The sequence below is a fragment of the Molothrus aeneus genome, chromosome 4 (assembly GCF_037042795.1).
Source record: "Molothrus aeneus isolate 106 chromosome 4, BPBGC_Maene_1.0, whole genome shotgun sequence".
Lineage (NCBI taxonomy): Eukaryota > Metazoa > Chordata > Aves > Passeriformes > Icteridae > Molothrus > Molothrus aeneus.
In genome coordinates, this window is record NC_089649.1 from 73,291,360 (window position 1) to 73,309,777 (window position 18,418).

An 18,418-nucleotide genomic window follows, 5' to 3' on the forward strand; every position below is an offset into this window, starting at 1 on the left:
ATGGAAGGAGCAGGGACTGCTGGAAAGGATGGAGATGGAAGGAGCAGGTATTCCTGGAAAGGATGGAGATGGAAGGAGCAGGTATTCCTGGAAAGGATGGAGATGGAAGGAGCAGGGATTGCTGGAAAGGATGGAGATGGAAGGAGCAGGTATTCCTGGAAAGGATGGAGATGGAAGGAGCAGGGATTGCTGGAAAGGATGGAGATGGAAGGAGCAGGTATTCCTGGAAAGGATGGAGATGGAAGGAGCAGGGACTGCTGGAAAGGATGGAGATGGAAGGAGCAGGTATTCCTGGAAAGGATGGAGATGGAAGGAGCAGGTATTCCTGGAAAGGATGGAGATGGAAGGAGCAGGGATTGCTGGAAAGGCTGGAGATGGAAGGAGCAGGTATTCCTGGAAAGGATGGAGATGGAAGGAGCAGGGATTGCTGGAAAGGATGGAGATGGAAGGAGCAGGTATTCCTGGAAAGGATGGAGATGGAAGGAGCAGGGACTGCTGGAAAGGATGGAGATGGAAGGAGCAGGCACTGCTGGAAAGGATGGAGATGGAAGGAGCAGGGACTGCTGGAAAGGATGGAGATGGAAGGAGCAGGCACTGCTGGAAAGGATGGAGATGGAAGGAGCAGGTATTCCTGGAAAGGATGGAGATGGAAGGAGCAGGGACTGCTGGAAAGGATGGAGATGGAAGGAGCAGGTATTCCTGGAAAGGATGGAGATGGAAGGAGCAGGTATTCCTGGAAAGGATGGAGATGAGGGAACAGGTATTGCTGGAAAGGCTGGAGATGGGGGAACAGAACAGGTATTGCTGGAAAGGCAGGAAGTGTGGAAGCACCCATTGCTGGAAAGGCAGGAGAGGAGGAACAGGTATTGCTGGAAACAGGAGATGAGGGAATAGAACAGGAATTGCTGGAAAGGAAGTGTGGAAGCACCTATTGCTGGAAAGGCAGGAGAGGAGGGAACAGGTATTGCTGGAAACAGGAGATAGAAAGAGCACATATTGCTTGGAAATGGGAGCTATGGAAGCACCCATTGCTGGAAAGGCAGAAGATGAAGGAACAGAACAGGTATTGCTAGAAAGGCAAGAAGTGTGGAAGCAGCCATTGATGGAAAGGCAGGAGGTGAGGGAACAGGTATTGCTGGAAAGGCAGGAGATATGGAAACACCCATTACTACAAGGGCAGGAGAGGAGGGAACAGAACAGGTATTGCTGGAAAGGCAAGAGGTGTGGAAGCACCCATTGCTGGAAAGGCAGGAGGTGAGGGAACAGGTATTGCTGGAAACAGGAGATGAAGGAATAGAACAAGAATTGCTGGAAAGGCAGGAGATGGAAGGAAAGGATATTGCTTGGAAATGGGAGCTATGGAAGCACCCATTGCTGGAAAGGCAGGAGGCGAGGGATTTCTGGAAACAGGAGATGAGGGAGTAGAACAAGAATTGCTGGAAAGGCAGGAGATGAGGGAACACATGTTCTTGGAAAGGCAGGGGATTGAAGGAGCAGGTATTGCTGGAAAGGCAGGAGATATGGAAACACCCATTGCTGGAAGGGAAGGAGATGAGGAAACAGAACAGGTATTGTTAGAAAGGCAAGAGGTGTGGAAGCACCCATTGATGGAAAGGCAGGAGATGAAGGAATAGAACAGGAATTGCTGGAAAGGCTGGAGGTGAGGGAACAGGTATTGCTGAAGAGGCAGGAGATGGAAAGAGCAGATATTGCTTGGAAATGGGAGCTATGGAAGCACCCATTGCTGGAAAGGCAGGAGGTGAGGGAACAGAACAGGTATTGCTAGAAAGACAGGAGGTGTGGAAGCACCCATTGCTGGAAAGGCAAGAGATGAGGGATTTCTGGAAACAGGAGATGAGGGAATAGAACAAGAATTGCTGGAAAGGCAGGAGAGGAGGGAACAGGTGTTGCTGGAAAGGCAGGAGATGGCAAAGCACCCATTGCTGGAAAGGCAGGAAAAGAAGGAACAGGTATTGCTGGGAACAGGAGATGGGGGAACAGAACAGGAATTGCTGGGAACAGAACAGGTATTGCTAGAACAGAACAGGTATTGGTAGAACAGAACAGGTATTGCTGGGAACAGGAAATGGGGAACAGAACAGGTATTGCTAGAACAGAACAGGTATTGCTAGAACAGAACAGGTATTGCTGGGAACAGAACAGGTATTGCTGGGAACAGGAGATGGGGAACAGAACAGGTATTGCTAGAACAGAACAGGTATTGCTGCAAACAGGAGATATGGAAGCACCTATTGATGCAGGGCTGCACACCTGGTACAGCCTGCTGAGCTCTGAGAGTCACTTTTTATATTCAAGTGCAAAACGTTCAGGCTTTTGGAGCAAAACAAGGCAGAGCTGACTAAGGCAGAGGGGGCTGAGGGAGGCGGTGAGACACGACTGAGGGGAGGGAGAGGTGGGAGGGAGGGCTGTGGGATCCATGCAAACACTGGCACTTGTGTGGGGAGCACCAAGAGCCGTCCCTGCAGGGGCACAGGGCCAAGAGCAGGATCTTTGTGAGGCTGGGAGCCCCGTGGAAGATGTTGGCCCTGCAGCTGCCCCGTTAATGCCCACTGAGGAATTCCTCTCCCTTTGCCCAGTACTGCTGCACCCCCAGGGCTGCGTTCCCAGTGCCCACAGCTCCTCCCTGACTGCTCCCAGGGGCACAGCTGGGCACAGCTGGGCACCCAGAGAAGGCTCGGGCTGCCAGGGCACGGGATCTGACCCTACAGGCACAGAGGTTCCTGGCACCTTCTGAAACGGGAGAAACACTTGCCTTGGACACCCCCATCCCAGCCCAGACACGCAGAGGGAGGAGGAGCAGGAACGCAGCAGGAGCAGCTGGAGCAGTGCAAACCTCAGGTGTTTCCCAGGAGGGGAGAATCAGGAAGGAGTGGGAGGTTCATGGCTGCTGTTCTCCCAGGGAACACATCCTCCTCCTTCTCCTCCTCCTCCTCCTCCTCCTCCTCCTCCTCCTCGAGCAGGGGTGCAAGGCTTGGACAGGACAGAGCTCCTTTCCTCCTGAGCCACTTCTGTCTCCAGCTGCATTTTAGCTTGGAATACTCAGCCTGCCCTTCCTGCTGTGTCAGCTCCTGATCTCTGCTCCCAGCTCTCCTGAGCTGCTGTGCACAACTCCTGGAGGAGCCAGGGCACCTGCACAGGGGGTGGGGAGGCTCTGCTGTCCCCGGGTGACAATTAACTCCCTTTGCTTGGGTGAGAAGGAAAACAGAGGAGGAACCAGCCCCAGGCAGGTTGTGTGGGATGGAGAATTGGGTTGCAGAGCCTCTTTGGGGTAGGAAACTGCTACTGGCCTGTGGCAAAAGGCACCATTCTTCAAAGGCATGGTCTATACTGAAGCAAGTAAAGAGAAGAGCAGGGAGGTTTTAAAAGAGCACAGTGACTTTGGGAGGTAGAGAAGAGGGAGAAGATGCCTTTCATGGTGAAATCCCACTCCAGCTGCCCCTCTGCCTGCACAGCCACCTCCTACAGCCAAAATCCTGGCAGGATGAGGGAGGGAACAACATCCTTCCTATCCCCTTCCACTGTAGCTCCAGTTCAGCCAGGTAAATCAGGTGGGGAATCCTTTGAAAGCTCCAGGCTTCAGCATGGAAAGATCTACCACAGACATTTCCCCGCCTAGGCTGAAAGAGAAGACTTCCCCATGGAGCCTCCCAACACTGATCCTCCCAGCTTCCTTCCCCATTTGTCCCAAATTCTCAAGGTTTCTCCTTTCCCTGTCTCCTCGCTGGCTGTGGTACCCCTGGTGCCTGTCCTGTTTTCCCTGTAGGGCAGGACAAAGGGCACAGTGCCACCCCTGTGCCCTCAGCACTGCCTGCTGACCCATACCTGATCATGCAGAGCACATGGTCTGCTCTTTGTCCCTGATTTCCCTTCAGCCTGCTGGAATAAACCTCGCTGGAATTTATCCTACAAAAGGCCCTTCTTGCCCCAGTGAGCTGAGCTAGCCGTGGTGAGTGCGGTGTGTGGACTTGACTGCTTTGCCTGAATTCCTACCCAAGCAGCTTTTCCACATGGGATGTGTCTTAGGTTGAAAGATTTAGTTGTGTGTTCTGTTCCCATCTGTTGGAGGTGTGGCAGCTATCTTCTGTTAATTGAGCAGTTTATCTCTTCCACAACCAATCCTCCCTCTGGGAAATATCCTCTGTTAATGGGCCATTAATTACTAATTATCTTCTGCCAATGGGCCATTGAGTCACACTGATAAAATTCTATCATCCCACTGGGAGATGGGGAGGAGCCAAGCATTCCTACCTGCATATAATCTGAGATTTGGAACACCACAGCATCCTTTGCCCACTGCATTCCCAGAGGGAGCCCAGGCCCATCTCCAGCAGCCCTGGAGCTGCAGAGGAAAACTCCCCCCTTGTGCAGGATCCCTGCAGAAGATCCCTGCTCCAGCAGAACCACCCTTCTTTCCATTTTCCAATTTCAGGGGAGGCTCCTGCCTTCCTGATCAGACAGCTGGCTTTTCAAACCAAGACAAGAGCCTTCTTGGGAATTAGCAGCAACTTCCACACCATCTGAACCCCACTCTGCTCCAGGGTGGTGCCCAACGCGGGGTGAGCGGCGCGGGGACAGCTCTGGGGAGCAGAAGCTGCGGCCATGTCGGAACGGAAAGTGCTGAACAAATATTACCCCCCAGACTTCGACCCCACCAAGATCCCCAAGCTGAGGCTCCCAAAGGAGCGGCAGTACGTGGTGAGGCTCATGGCCCCCTTCAACATGAGGTGCAGGACGTATGGGGAGTACATCTACAAGGGCAAGAAGTTCAACGCCCGCAAGGAGACGGTGCAGAACGAGTCCTACCTGGGGCTGCCCATCTTCCGCTTCTACATCAAGTGCCCGCGCTGCCTGGCTGGGATCACCTTCAAGACAGACCCCCAGAACACAGATTACGCCATGGAGCATGGTGCCACCAGGAACTTCCAGGCACAGAAGCTCCTGGAGGAGGAGGAGAAGAGGATGCAGAAGGAGAGGGAAGAGGAGGAGCTCAACAATCCCATGAAGGTCCTGGAGAACCGAACCAAGGACTCCAAGCTGGAGATGGAGATCCTGGAGAATCTGCAGGAGCTGAAGGAGCTCAACCAGCGCCAGGCCAACGTGGATTTTGAGGCCATGCTGCAGCAGCACAAGGAGGTGGAGGAGAAGCAGAGGCGCAAGGAGCAGGAGGAGGATGAGCAGGAGATGAAGGCCATGTTGGAACAGGCCCAGAGCCGCCGGCTCCTGGTGGATTCTGACTCCGATGAGGAACCAGCAAAACGCTGTCCAAATCCCACAACTCAAACAAAACCCATGGACATCCCACAGGAGGATCCCCAGAGGAGGAGGCTGAGGATGGAAAGCTGGGAGTGCAGCGTGGGCAAGCTCAGCACCAGGGCCCAGCTGGCCGGGCTGGTGGCCCGCAGGAAGGAGAAAGCACATTCTGCCCTGGAAAAGGGGATGGGAACCCGCGGCATCACAGCCAGCACCAGCTCCCTTCCAGCACCACCGGCAGCCACGTCCTTGCTGGGTTTGCTGGGAGCCTACTCGGACAGCGACTGAGGGAACAGAGGAGCAGGGATGGGGCTGTCCCCACACGGAGCAGATCCCACCTTTGTACAGACTGGGGGCTCCTCCAGCCCCTCGGTGCAGGGACAGGGCTGTCCTGCCACCACTAGCCCCCCTAGATGTCTCCAGGAGCTCATGGACAAACCCCTCCCTGCTGCTCTGTGCTTGCTGGGTTCCAGCAGCCACAACTCTAGGATAAATGGGATCTGGCAGAAAAAAACCCAAAAAACCACCAAAAAACCCCAAAAAAATCCAAAAAAAACCCAAACCCAACAACACACACACACAAAAAAAAAAGGACTTGACTGCCCTGCTTGAATTCCTACCCAAGCAGCTTTTCCACAGGAGATATTTCTTGGGAATCAGGTAGCAGCTTGCAGCTTCCACCATCTAAACCCCATGCTGCTACAAACTGGTGCCCTGACTGTGGGGCTTCTTGTTAGCCCTTTGAAGCATCTCCACTGGCCAGCCACTGGATTTTAAGCTGCAGCCAAGTGCTCCAGTTCCCCAAGGGAAAAAAGCCCAATTTTCTGGGGAATTTCTTAGCGGTCAACTGACTACCCTCAAGACCTCAAGGGCTGTTGACTCAGTGAAACTCCAGCGAGATCTTTCTTTTGAGCTGTTTCATCCCTCTTTTCCCACAACCTCGGAGCATTGAGGCACAGAGAAACCATCTATGATGACACTGACTATGAGGAAGGTGCTGACTCTCCCAGTCCTACCAACACGTTCAGGCAGGGAACGCTGGTGAGAGCCCTTTCTGTTGAATTTGAGGATGACGTGATCTGCTGAATTCCCGCTGGTAAACCTGGACCTCCTGATGGGCCAGAGGGTGTTTTAATCATAGGAGACACTGTTAATGAGTTACGTGTGCTTCCTGAAGTCCAGACTGTGGGGTCAATGGATGAGATCACTGTGACTGTAATATGTACAGACCCACCCTGGTGTTTGACTTTGGGCACACCTATACCCAAGATTTTCTTGTACCCACCTGGGCTGATGTTTTGCCAGAAAATCCTATGGTTTTTTGGGCAGAGATGCTAGGCCAAGACAGACCTCTTATAGAGTGTGCCTTGTCTAACAAAGGTACCAAAGTTTCTATTCCAGGTGTGGCTCACACCAGGTCAGATGTCACCATCACTGCTCACTCCAGGTGGCCACAGGGCTGGGAACTGGAGCCAGCCTGTGGATCATCTCTGGGATTGGAGCAGCTGCCACATCTCTGCAGAGTAAAAGGTCAATCCTTACTGAAGGTCCTGAGGGTCAAATTGCCACAGGAAGACCTTTTGTGGTAAAGGCACCTGTCATTCTGTGGGGCAGAGACAATGGGGAGCCAGACCAGAAATGCCTTCACACCCACAGCATTTCCAGCTGGGCCACTGCAGAGCACCCCACCACCACTCACATGGAAGTCAGATGGTCCCATTTGGGTGGAACAGTGGCCTCTGGCAGAAGTCAAACCAAAGGCACTCGAATCCCTAGTGCAGGAGCAGCTATCTAAGGGCCACACAGTACCACCACCAGCCCTTGGAACCCCTCTGTCTTTGTCATTCATACACCAGGCAAAGGCAAGTGGAGGCTCTACAAGACCTCAGAAATGTCAACGAGGTCATTGTTACAGCCTGGCCTGCCCTCACCTTCAATGTTCCTGAGATTGGAAACTGGCGGTCATTGACATTAAGGATTGTTTTTTAAATATCCCACTTCTCCTAGAGATGCCCCAAGATTTGTATTTTCTGTGCCATCAGTTAATAGACAAGCCCCTCTAAAAAGGTATCAATGGGAAGTTCTTTCTCAAGGGATGAAAAACTCCTGAGCCATCTGCCAAATCTTTGTTGCTTGCATTCTCTTGCCCATCCAAGAAAAATTCCCCAATGCCATAATTTTTCACCATCTGGATGATATTTCAGTATGCACTGAGACTGACTACTATTTGGAGACTGTTCTCAGACTATCCAAGCCACTGAAGGAGCAGATTTGAAATTGCTACTGAGAAGATTCAGCACATCTGCCCATGGACCTGCCTTGGACTCTGGATCAGCAAAAGGACCAATGTGCCCCAGCAGCTCACCATGACGACAACCCAAGGACCCTGAGGGACCTTCATCAGCTATGTGGGACCATAAACTGGGTTTGTTCACTGCTAGGGATCATGACTGAGGACCTTGCACCCCTTTTCAACCTCCTGAGAGGCCCTGATGACCTCGACTCCCCAGGAACCATCACACCAAAGGCCCATGAAGTGATCCAGAAGGTATCAGAAGCATTGTCCAGAGACAAGCCCACAGTGCTGATCCTACCCTGCCTTTCCAATTTGTCATCCTGGGTAAACCACCCAAGTTCCATGGGCCCATTTTCCAGTGGGACCCACTCTGAGAGATCAGCTCCTAATCACAGAGTGGGTGTTTCAATCACACAGACCAATAAGACATCACAACACCCCAGGAGCTTAGGCCCAGCTTATCAGAAAGGCCAGAGCTCACCTCAGGACCCTGGTGGGGTGTGAATTTACAGGCATCTATCTTCCAGTGACGTTGAACAGGCCAGAACCTTTGCTCCAAACCACTGAACACCTCCAGTTTGCTCGGACAGCTACCCAGGCCAAATCGTCATCCACCTACCAAAGCAGAAACTATTTAATGCTTGCTTTAATTTGGCCCCAAATTCATTAAAAAGTACAACTCCTCTAAAGGCATAGCCTGTATTTACAGATGGTTCAGGGGGATCCCACAAGTCAGTTATGATGTGGAAGAATCCTGACACTCAAGAATGGGAGTCTGATGTTCAGATTGTTCAAGGATCCCCACAAACTACAGAATTAGCAGCCGTTGTCAGAGCCTTTGAGAAATTCAAACAACCCTTAAAATTTAGTCACTGATTCGGCCTATGTTGCTAGAATAGCTGAGAGAGCAGAACATTCCTTGTTAAAGGAAGTGCCAAATCTAGATTTCTCTCAAAACTGCTCTCAAAATGAACATACCTCCTCTCCCAGCGAGAGCAGCCATATCACATCATGCACGTGAGGCCACACACTGACCTCCCAGGACCAGCTACAGAAGGCAGCTGGAGGGCAGATATTTTCAATCAGGCTAAATTGAGCCATCAGTTTTTTCACCAAAATGTGCCAGCCCTTGTCAGAATGTTTAAAATCACAAGAGAACAGGCAAGAGCAATCGTGGGCTCCTGCCCCAATTGCCAGGAGTTTGCTTTGTCCTCTCTGAGGGCCAGGGTCAACCCCCAAGGCCGTGAAAGTTTACAGCTTTTGCAAACAGATGTCACACATTATGCACCTTTTGGGAGACAAAAACTCATTCACAAACACAAGACCTGACTAATGGAGATATTGAATATGTAGGCTTCCCCATGGGGACTAGAGGAAAATGGTATAACAAGAACTCTGAGCTGCTTTTGGCCCTTAATGCCTTCATTCCATAGATAAGTCCTCTGGGGCAGTATTTGTATCAGCCCATGCAGGAGAAAAGACAAAAGATGTCATCCAACATTTTCTCCTAGCATTCTCCACCCTAGGCATTCTCCAAGCAGATAATGGTCCTGCTTACATCTCCAAAAATTTCAAACAGTTCCCAGATCAATGTGGGGGTGAAACACACCAGTGGCATTCCCATTCACCAACAGGGCAATCTGTTGTATAGAGGGCTCACTGCACACTCAAGAGCGTCCTTGATCAGCAGCACAGGGGAGTTGAAACACTACTGGATGTAGGAAGATTATGTAAGGCTCTTTATGTCATCAATTTTCTTAATAATTCATTCATGGAGCCAAATCCCCCATTGTCAGACACTTCTCCAATATGCACAGATCCCAGTTCACAGAGAAACCCCCAATCCAAACAAATATTGAGCCCATTTAAATTAATTCCTTAGGGTAGAGGCTATGCTGGCATGTCTACAGGATCTGGCCCAAGGTGGACTCCAGGCAGGAATGTCAGGCTGTGTATCAAAGTGCCAAATGCAGCACCCAGAGACACTCCCCCTGAACCTCACAGACAGCAAAGACATCAAGCTCGGGTGGTGTGGAGCAGAGAAGGAAAAAGAGTGTGAACACAGATGTTGGTCACAGAAGATGACTCTGCACTGCTCCAGAAGATTATTAGGACTGTTGAGTTTCATTTGCTCATTGTTTTGCACTGTTACCCCTCTTTGGTTGGTTTTAGTGCTACCCCTCTTTAGTCTGTTGCATTGTTAACCCCTCTTGTTTTCCCTCCTCTTTTCTACTCAGTAAAAACTGAGGGGATCAGATGGGAAGATATGAGAGGCTGTTAAAGTCATATAAGTCTAAAAATCCATTTTTTCAAACTCACAGATCAACTCATCCCCAGGTATTCTACCATGGCTCCAGTGGCAGGGAATCCCCAGCTGTTCCAGACAGGATTTTGGATGCTCCTCACCTTTCCATCAGCTGGTGCATGGATTGTCCCTCAGCCCAGCCAGAACATCTGGGTCACACTGGCCAAGATTTTACAGCAGGACAATCTCTGCCTGTCCATGGACAGTGTGGACAACCCTCTGTCAATGTGCCTGGTAGGGGTTCCTTAGCAGCAAATGGATACCCACATACAGATAAGAAACACAATCTGGCAGATGCTTGGGATGGGCAGAGCAAGACCCCCTGCCTTGAGCACCAGAGAAATTCCAGGAGTTAGAGCTGTTGGGGTCCTTCAAAGCTCATTATTGTGTCCAACTTCAATATCAACCTCCCAACCAAGACTTGACCCACCTTGAACTTATCAGGTCTACCCATAGGAAAGATGTAACCCCATTTAACAAAAATGATACCCCTCCAAACTGGTGCAATTACACCAGTCCTACACTTTCTTCATCCTCGCTCCATCCCAAAGTGCTGCCCCAGGGAGTGTTCCTTGTCTGTGGAGACTGAATATGGGCTGGAATCCCCTCAGGCCTTCAAGGGGGTCCCTGCAGCCTTAGCCAGCTTACTTTGCATAATTTTACTTCAAACATAACTTTACTTCAAAATTGGAAACAAAAAGGGGAATTGGCACGCCAAAAGAGATGATATACTGAATTTGATGAAGATTGCAACAGACAAGTTTACAACTGGAACAAAGGAAACAGTCGTGGTCTCACACTACTTCACCTTTGGGTGGTCACTCGGGGGACAGCAGGGAACAGAGCTGCCCCTGAGGCTGGGCACTGCCCTGGAGAGGAGGCTGGGCACTGCCCTGGAGAGCCCATTCCAGTGTGGATGTGATCAGGGGAGCAGGCTGGGCACTGCCCTGGAGAGCCCATCCCAGTGTGGATGTGCTCAGGGGAGCAGGCTGGGCACTGCCCTGGAGAGCCCATCCCAGAGTGTGGATGTGCTCAGGGGAGCAGGCTGGGCACTGCCCTGGAGAGCCCATCCCAGCCTGTGGATGTGATCAGGGGAGCAGGCTGGGCACTGCCCTGCCAGGATTTGGGAATTCTGGGCTGTGCCAGGAGGGTTTGGGGTGCCTGATCCCACAGGGGCCCTGCAGAGGGGTCAGACCCCCCAGACCTCGCTCTGGGGGCATTTTCTGGTTGTGCTGGACAGACGAGGCAGGCCAGGGCAGGGCAGCTGTGAGCAGCCATTCCTGGGAATACTGAGTGGAAATTCAGTATGGATTCTGCACTCCTGGGTCCCTCCAGGGCACAGCAGCCTCTGCTGGGTGGGGGCATGCAGAGGATCTCCTGCAGCACTCCTGGAGCACCTCTGCCATATTTCCAGTCCAGCCATGAGGCCCCCAGGCAGTGTCAGCCTGGCACTGGTGCTGTGACAGAGCCAGCGTGGCCCAGCCAGGCTCTGACACCACCAGGCCCAGCGCTGTCCCTTTGTGGAGCATCTCCCACAAGTGTGCTGAGGGAGTGGCACAAACTGGAGTTGGCTCTTCACCCTTCACTGGGGGTAACTGGGGCAGGAGGGGAAGGGGCATCCCACAGGCTCTGGTCAGGAACGTGCTGGGGGAGCCTCAGGGAGTCTCAGTGTCCCCAGTGTCACCCACCAGCCCAACATCAGCCAGAGGACACCACCCTCAGGGGAGAGAGGAGGAGGAGGAGTGTGGGCAGAGGAGCAGCAGCAGCAGGATGAAGTCACGAGGAGATGGTTTCCAGCTCTCAGATGTCCAGGGGTCACTTAAAGCTCTGGCAGGAGGAGTGCCCGGGAGGTGGCACTTGGTCACAGCGACAGGAACCCAGGGAGGCGCCTGCCTGGAGGGGAGGGCTCTGCTCCTCCCCATAGGGTGCTGGCAGCCCACCACCCTACAGCTCCCTGGAGCCGAGCTGGGCTAAGCTGGGGCTGGGAAGGAGCAGCCAACCCTTCCTGCTTACTCTGGGAACAGAAGCCACTGGAGGCCTTGGGTGAGAGGAGGGAGTGCGGGGGTGTTGGTAGCGTGGTGGGTACTGGGGCACAGCTCTGCTGGGTGCTGCTGCCCTGCGCAGGCTCAGGGGGCACAGCTCTGCTGGGTGCTGCTGCCCTGGGCAGGCTCAGGGGGCCTGGCCTCCCCCCAGAGGGATCTGCAGCAGCGTGGGGGACTGCTCCATGATGCGCACCAGCAGCTGGTCAATGTAGTTCTCCAGCTCGTGGATGTGCTCCTCCTTCTTGCTCAGCTCGCCCTCCTTCTGCAGCAGCAGCTGGATCAGCTCGTCGTGGGTCAGGTGGTAATACTTGGCTGACTGGTCCAGCTGGCCAGGGTCCTGCTGGGAAGCAAGAGGGACATTCAGGGACTGGCATTAAAACCTCTGCTCCTGGTAATGTCTGCAGGATGCAGTTACAGAGCACTCCGACTTTCCATGTCTGTCTTCCCAAACTGGAAAGGCAGGGGACCCACAGAGACCTTGTGTGCTCATAAAGCACCAGCTGAACTCCCTGCAGCACCCACAGGGTGCAGAGACCTGCGGGGTTGTGCTTGTCCTTCAATCAGGTGAACCCAGCAGCATTTTCCATGTGACACTGGGGAGGCAAACGGAGTGGGAGTGGATAAAGGGATGCAGGGGTCACTCTCAGAACACCCTCTGTGTCCTCAGAGGTGCCACGGGTGCTTTGCTGCTCCAGCACAGCAGTGTTTGGAGTATATCCAGGTCAGAAAAGCTCCAGGAAGGACCTTCCCCCTGCCAGGATTAGGAACCTTTCAGGGGATCAGGCAGGCAGCCACTAAACCTTCCACCTTCCACACCTTGTGGAGACCAGGTTGGACACTGGGGCTTGGAGCAGCCTGGGACAATGGGAGGTGTCCCTGCCCATGGCAGGGGTGGCACTGGATGGGATTTAAAGTCCCTCCCAACCCATTCCATGTTTCTACAAGCAGAGATTCACTCACACACTGCAGAACACCACCCCCAAAGCAAAGCAGGTGATGGGAGAACAATGGGGCGAGGAGGTGCAGAGCCCATGGGAGATGGGGGGCAGAGCAGCCCAAGGGCTGGACCCTCACCCATGCCCTGGCAGGCCCTGGAGCAGCACCCCTGGAGCAGGGGTGGCACAGCCTCCTACCTTTACCTTGGGGTCGCTTTTGTCCTGCTGGGAGGCCGGGGCCAGGGGCTGCACGCTGCTCGTGGTCACTGTCTTCAGCCTCTCCGGGCCATTGCTCAGGCTGGCCCTGTGCTGCTGCTTCCTCTCGCTGGAGCCCTCCTGCACAGCACTCAGGGGCTTCACGGGGTGGGGGCTGTGGGCAACAAGGGGGGACAATCAGCACCCCAGTGCTCCCTGTCCCCGGGGCTGTACAGGGATGGCACCACCCAGGAGCCTGAGGAACAGCTGAATCCCCCTGTCTGTGGCACCCAGAGCTCTCCTGATCCAAGGAGAGCCAGCAGGGCAGGGCAGAGCCCCTGGAGCTGCTCCCACCCACACAGGAGACAAGGAGCCCCAGCACATGTGTTTGGCTGAGATCCTGGAGCCCACACCTGCACTGCCCATCCTCACTGGGAATGCTGTGGGTCACAACTCCCGGCTGCCAGGGGCTGAAATGCAGCTCCAGTGTGATCAGAGCCTGCTGCACCCACTGCCCAGAGCAGCTTTTTGCTGCCCAGGGACCCCCAGATTACTCTGGGGTCACCACTGATGCTCCAGCCCAAGAGCTGAATGGCACCTGCCTGAAAGAGACCACAGAATTGTCCTTCTCCATGAGGCCAAAAGGAGGGTGAGGAGCCAGTTAAGGGGGAACTCAATTTTCATTTATTTTGGCCTCACTTTTCACCCAAAAGGTTCTTTCTGGGCTTGAACAAAGTCCAGTTCCTTCTCAGCATGATGGAAAGAGAAGTGACCTGATGCTCCCTCCCTGCAAGGAGCAGGCACAGCTGTGCACCATCCTTGGGATGGAAACATCCAAATATCTGTCCATTGGGATGGAAACATCCAAAAGTCCATCCATTGGGATGGAAACATCCACCCATTGGGATGGAAACATCCAAATATCCATCCACTGGGATGGAAACATCCAAATATCCATCCATTGGGATGGAAACATCCAAACTTCCATCCACTGGGATGGAAACATCCAAATATCCATCCACTGGGAAGGAAACACCCAAACATCCATCCTTGAGATAGAAACATCCACATATCCATCCACTGGGATGGAAACATCCAAATATCCATCCATTGGGATGGAAACACCCAAACCTACATCCACGGGGATGGAAACACCCAAACATCCATCCTTGAGATAGAAACATCCAAAGATCTAAATATCCATCCACTGGGATGGAAACATCCAAATATCCATCCATTGGGATGGAAACATCCAAACTTCCATCCACTGGGATGGAAACATCCAAACATCCATCCTTGAGATAGAAACACCCACATATCCATCCATTGGGATGGAAACATCCACATATCCATCCACTGGGATGGAAACATCCACATATCCATCCATTGGGATGGAAACATCCAAACTTCCATCCACTGGGATGGAAACATCCAAACATCCATCCTTGAGATAGAAACACCCACATATCCATCCACTGGGATGGAAACATCCACATATCCATCCACTGGGATGGAAACATCCACATATCCATCCATTGGGATGGAAACATCCAAACATCCATCCTTGAGATGGAAACGTCGAAAGATCTAAATATCCATCCACTGGGATGGAAACATCCAAACATCCATCCACTAGGAAGGAAATATCCAAAAGTCCATCCATGGGGATAGAAACACCCAAACTTCCCTCCATTGGGATGGAAACACCCAAACCTCCACCTGGGACCTCTGCAAAGCCTCTCACAGCCCCACCAGCTGTGTGTCCCAGCGGTGCCTCAGCCATGGTGATGGGATCAGGACATACCAAGGATGTGGAAATCCTCTTCAATCCTCTTCAACCATGATGATGCCTCCTGCTGTCCCTATGCTGGGAGGGAACAGCACTGGCAGCCACCAACCTGCTCCAACAAGCCCAAGGATCAGCTCCTCCCAAGGGACAGCACAGGGGCAGCTCTGATCTCTTCTCTCTGGTGCCCAGGGACAGCACCAGGGAATGCTGGAGCGGGGCCAGGGCAGCTCAGGCTGGAGGTCAGGAAAGGTTCATCCCCAGAGGGTGCTGGCACTGCCCAGGGAATGGGCACAGCCCCAGGGCTACCAGAGCTCCAGGAGAGTTGGGACAGAGCTCCAGGGATGCCCAGGTGGGATTTTGGGGTGCCTGAGCAGGGCCAGGGTTGGATGGATGACTCTGGTGGGTCTCTCCCAGCTCAGGACACTCTGTGATTCTCTGCTCCCCTGGCAGAGCTGTCCAAGCACAAGGACAGAGCCCAGCAGTCCTGGGCAGCTGGAAAGGATGGAGAGGGATCCCACAGCCCTGAGGGGGAGCCACTGACAGTGCCAGGGGCTGCAGGAGCTGCTGTTCTGCACACGGGGCTCCAGCACTGCCCACTGGGACCAGACCCTGAGCAGGAGCTACAAGCACCAGCACACTGCAGGACAGGGGTGAGGAGAGGGCTGGGGGAGCCACCAAAATGGCCTGTCACTGTCACCTCGTGCATCCCCACAGCCTGCACAGAGGCCACATCCAGAGCGTGGCTGGGAACCTCCCTGGGACTGAGCTGCCCTGGGAAGCCAGAGGGAATGCTGGGATGTGTTTGGAACAGGGAGATATTCCCACCCAGGGCTGGTGACAGGCAGCTGCCAGCCCCATGGCCAGTGGGAACAGTCACTGCTGCAGGGCTGGAAAAGGGGCTTTTGAAAAGAGTTCTTTATCCTACTGCTTCCCACTGAGGGTGGTGCATGCAGGGCTCTGCCTGCTCCGTGTGACCCTGTGATGATCCAAGAGATGGAGACATTCCTCGAGCTGGGTTTGTCCTGGCATGGTGGCACCAGGTCCTCCAGGGGAGCTTCACACCTCACACCAGGTCTGAAGGTCTGGTGGACCTGCCAAGAAGCTGGACCAGTTTGCTCTCCTGGTCCATGAACATCAACTGGAGCGTGGAATCAGCTGCTCACCGGCTCCTAATCCAGAACTGCATCCCAAGTGGATCTGAGTTATGATGGAGCTTAAGGCCAAGGTGAAACATCTCAGGGTGACACTGGCCAAGCCCTGTCCCCCTCTCTGAGCCAGCCTTGCCCTGTCCCAGCTTTCACTGGCACTCCCAAGGTCACTGCAGAGCACAGGGAAAAACCGGGGGCATTTTCCTCAGCAGCTCCCCAAGGGAGCCTTCAAATGCTCATCAAAATGTTCCTCACTCACAGAGAAGGAATCCAAGGGAATCCGTCTCCCATGGAGGAGAATCCCTCTCCCAGCTGCTGTGCCTGGAGCACCACACAGCACCCAAGGGCCAGCTCTCCATGGAGCAAGGATCCAGAGGAGGAGGGGGAATGGCTGGGCTCAGGATCAGCTCTCCAGGTCTGCCCTGCGTGGGCCAAGCCACACTCCCAGCTCCAGGGGCTCCATGAAGATCACCAAGATGGGGTGACCTAAGCTGACACCTCATTTTCAGAGCACAGTGATTCTCTGCACTCATGACATGAGGGAGGCACAGCCTGTGCCACCACCTCGGCACCTGTGACACCCCCAGTCCTGTCACCTGCACGTGCCACAGGATGCCAAGGCAGCCCCACATCCAAGGCAGCAGGAGCTGCACAGCTGCTGGGTTCCAATGGAGCAGCAGGAGCTGCACAGCTGCTGGGTTCCAATGGAGCAGCAGGAGCTGCACAGCTGCTGGGTTCCAATGGAGCAGCAGGAGCTGCACAGCTGCTGGGTTCCAATGGAGCAGCAGGAGCTGCACAGCTGCTGGGTTCCAATGGAGCAGCAGGAGCTGCACAGCTGCTGGGTTCCAGTGCAGCAGGAGCTGCACAGCTGCTGGGTTCCAGTGCAGCAGGAGCTGCACAGCTGCTGGGTTCCAGTGCAGCAGGAGCTGCACAGCTGCTGGATCCCAAGGAGAGGCCAGGAGCTGCAGAGCTGCTGGATCCCAAGGAGAGGCCAGGAGCTGCACAGCTGCCAGGCTCCTCCAGGCAGTGGAGCTCCCAGGGTGTCCTTGGTGTCCCTCCTGTCCCTGGGATGTGACACATCCCCAGCAATGAAGGCACCATCGTGCCCCATCCCCAGGAGCAGCAAAAGGCCCTCCACACACCTGGGAGCTGTAGCTGATGCTCCCCTGCCCTGGCAGCCACACAAGATGACCAGAGGGGAAGGGCCACGGGACCCCACTCCCCATTTCCAGCTCTCTTGAGGAGGCACTGAAGCCCCTCACCCCAAACTCTCACCATCCCACACCAGGTACCCTCTCCCCTTCACCTGCAGACCCTTTTGTTCCAGCCAGGGCTTAATGCCCATTCCAAGTCTGAAGTATTTCCTTTTTCCTACCATCTTTTCCTCATCTGTGTGCCTCTGGTGATTCCAACAGGAGATGATCCTGGGAAGGGAAGCATGGCCATGGGGATTGGGGAAAGATCCCTTCCAGCCTTCCTCCCTCACCTGGGACAGTTGTCACATGTCCCCAGTGCTATAAAGCAGTTCAGAGCCTCAGAGCCTTCCCCAGAGGCCTCAGGAGCTCTTCAGAGGTTCCTCAGTCACAGCAAGGATCCAAAAGGTGCTGGAGGAACCTGAGCAGGGACGTTCAGGAGCTCCTGGCCACGTGTCACGACAGAAGCCAGCCCTGATATCCAGGAGATGCAGCTCTTGGATCCCAGGCCATTCCATCCCAGGAGCCAGCCAGGCCTGGATGGATGCACAGGCAAGGCTGGGGATGGCCACACCACCACAGAGACTGCTGTGCTTCCCTCACTGCCTCAGTGATCCCTTTGGGACCACAGGACACTTCTCTTTCCATGAAACATAACAAAATCCATGTTTCTGGGCAGCAGCCCTGCAAATTTTGAAGAAGGCTATCTGCTGGTGGATGAATAATCCAATTAAAAATGATTGGAGGATCTGGCTTAAATAAGAAGAAAAAATATCATCTGACAGACCCAGCCAGACGCTGTCTTGGCTCCCAAGATCACTTTGCACCTCATGCTCAACCCTGGTGGAAGGACTGGAGCTCAGTGAGTTCTGCTGGCCCCATCCTCCCTCCTTTCCTCTCCCCAGGACAACCAATCTTGCTCTTGGGACAGGTGGGATTTTACCATTTTGGTGCCCCCAGAAAGCTTCATCTGCCTCGTGATCAGTGAGGCTGATCAATAAATCCCTGCTAGGGCTCAGTAAATCCCCTGGGCAGGCAGAGCCCAGGCAGAGCAGGGGAAGGAGAACCAGGAAAATGAGATGAACTGAAGGACACAGAGCAAGACTCCATGCCCTGAACTCACCAGCTTTGCTCTGTGGTATTTGTACAGACCCAGGATTGACCTGGGAGGAGGAACAGCCCCTTCCTTCCACCCTTCCCATTCCCATCAGCCTCAAGGCTAAATCCCAGGTGCTTCATCACCA

General features: G+C 53.8%; 1 protein-coding gene and 1 pseudogene across 2 annotated transcripts in view; one reads left to right on the forward strand and one right to left on the reverse strand.

Moving 5' to 3' along the window:
• Positions 1-4,620: 4,620 nt before the first annotated feature.
• On the forward strand, positions 4,621-5,559 carry LOC136555821 (splicing factor YJU2 pseudogene; annotated as a pseudogene).
• Positions 5,560-9,291: 3,732 nt separating this feature from the next.
• The window catches only part of RAB11FIP5 (RAB11 family interacting protein 5), a 44,429-nt gene continuing 35,302 nt past the window's right edge, over positions 9,292-18,418 (reverse strand). Inside the window, exons 5-6 of one of the 2 annotated variants that reach the window (XM_066548854.1) lie at positions 13,048-13,219; positions 9,292-12,251 (exon numbers count right to left, since the gene is read on the reverse strand). In XM_066548854.1, the coding sequence (XP_066404951.1) occupies positions 12,042-12,251; positions 13,048-13,219 (382 nt within the window). In that variant the 3' untranslated portion in view covers positions 9,292-12,041. Of the gene's footprint in view, positions 12,255-13,047; positions 13,220-18,418 lie in introns of both variants that reach the window. The other variant, XM_066548853.1, reaches the window with a different exon arrangement.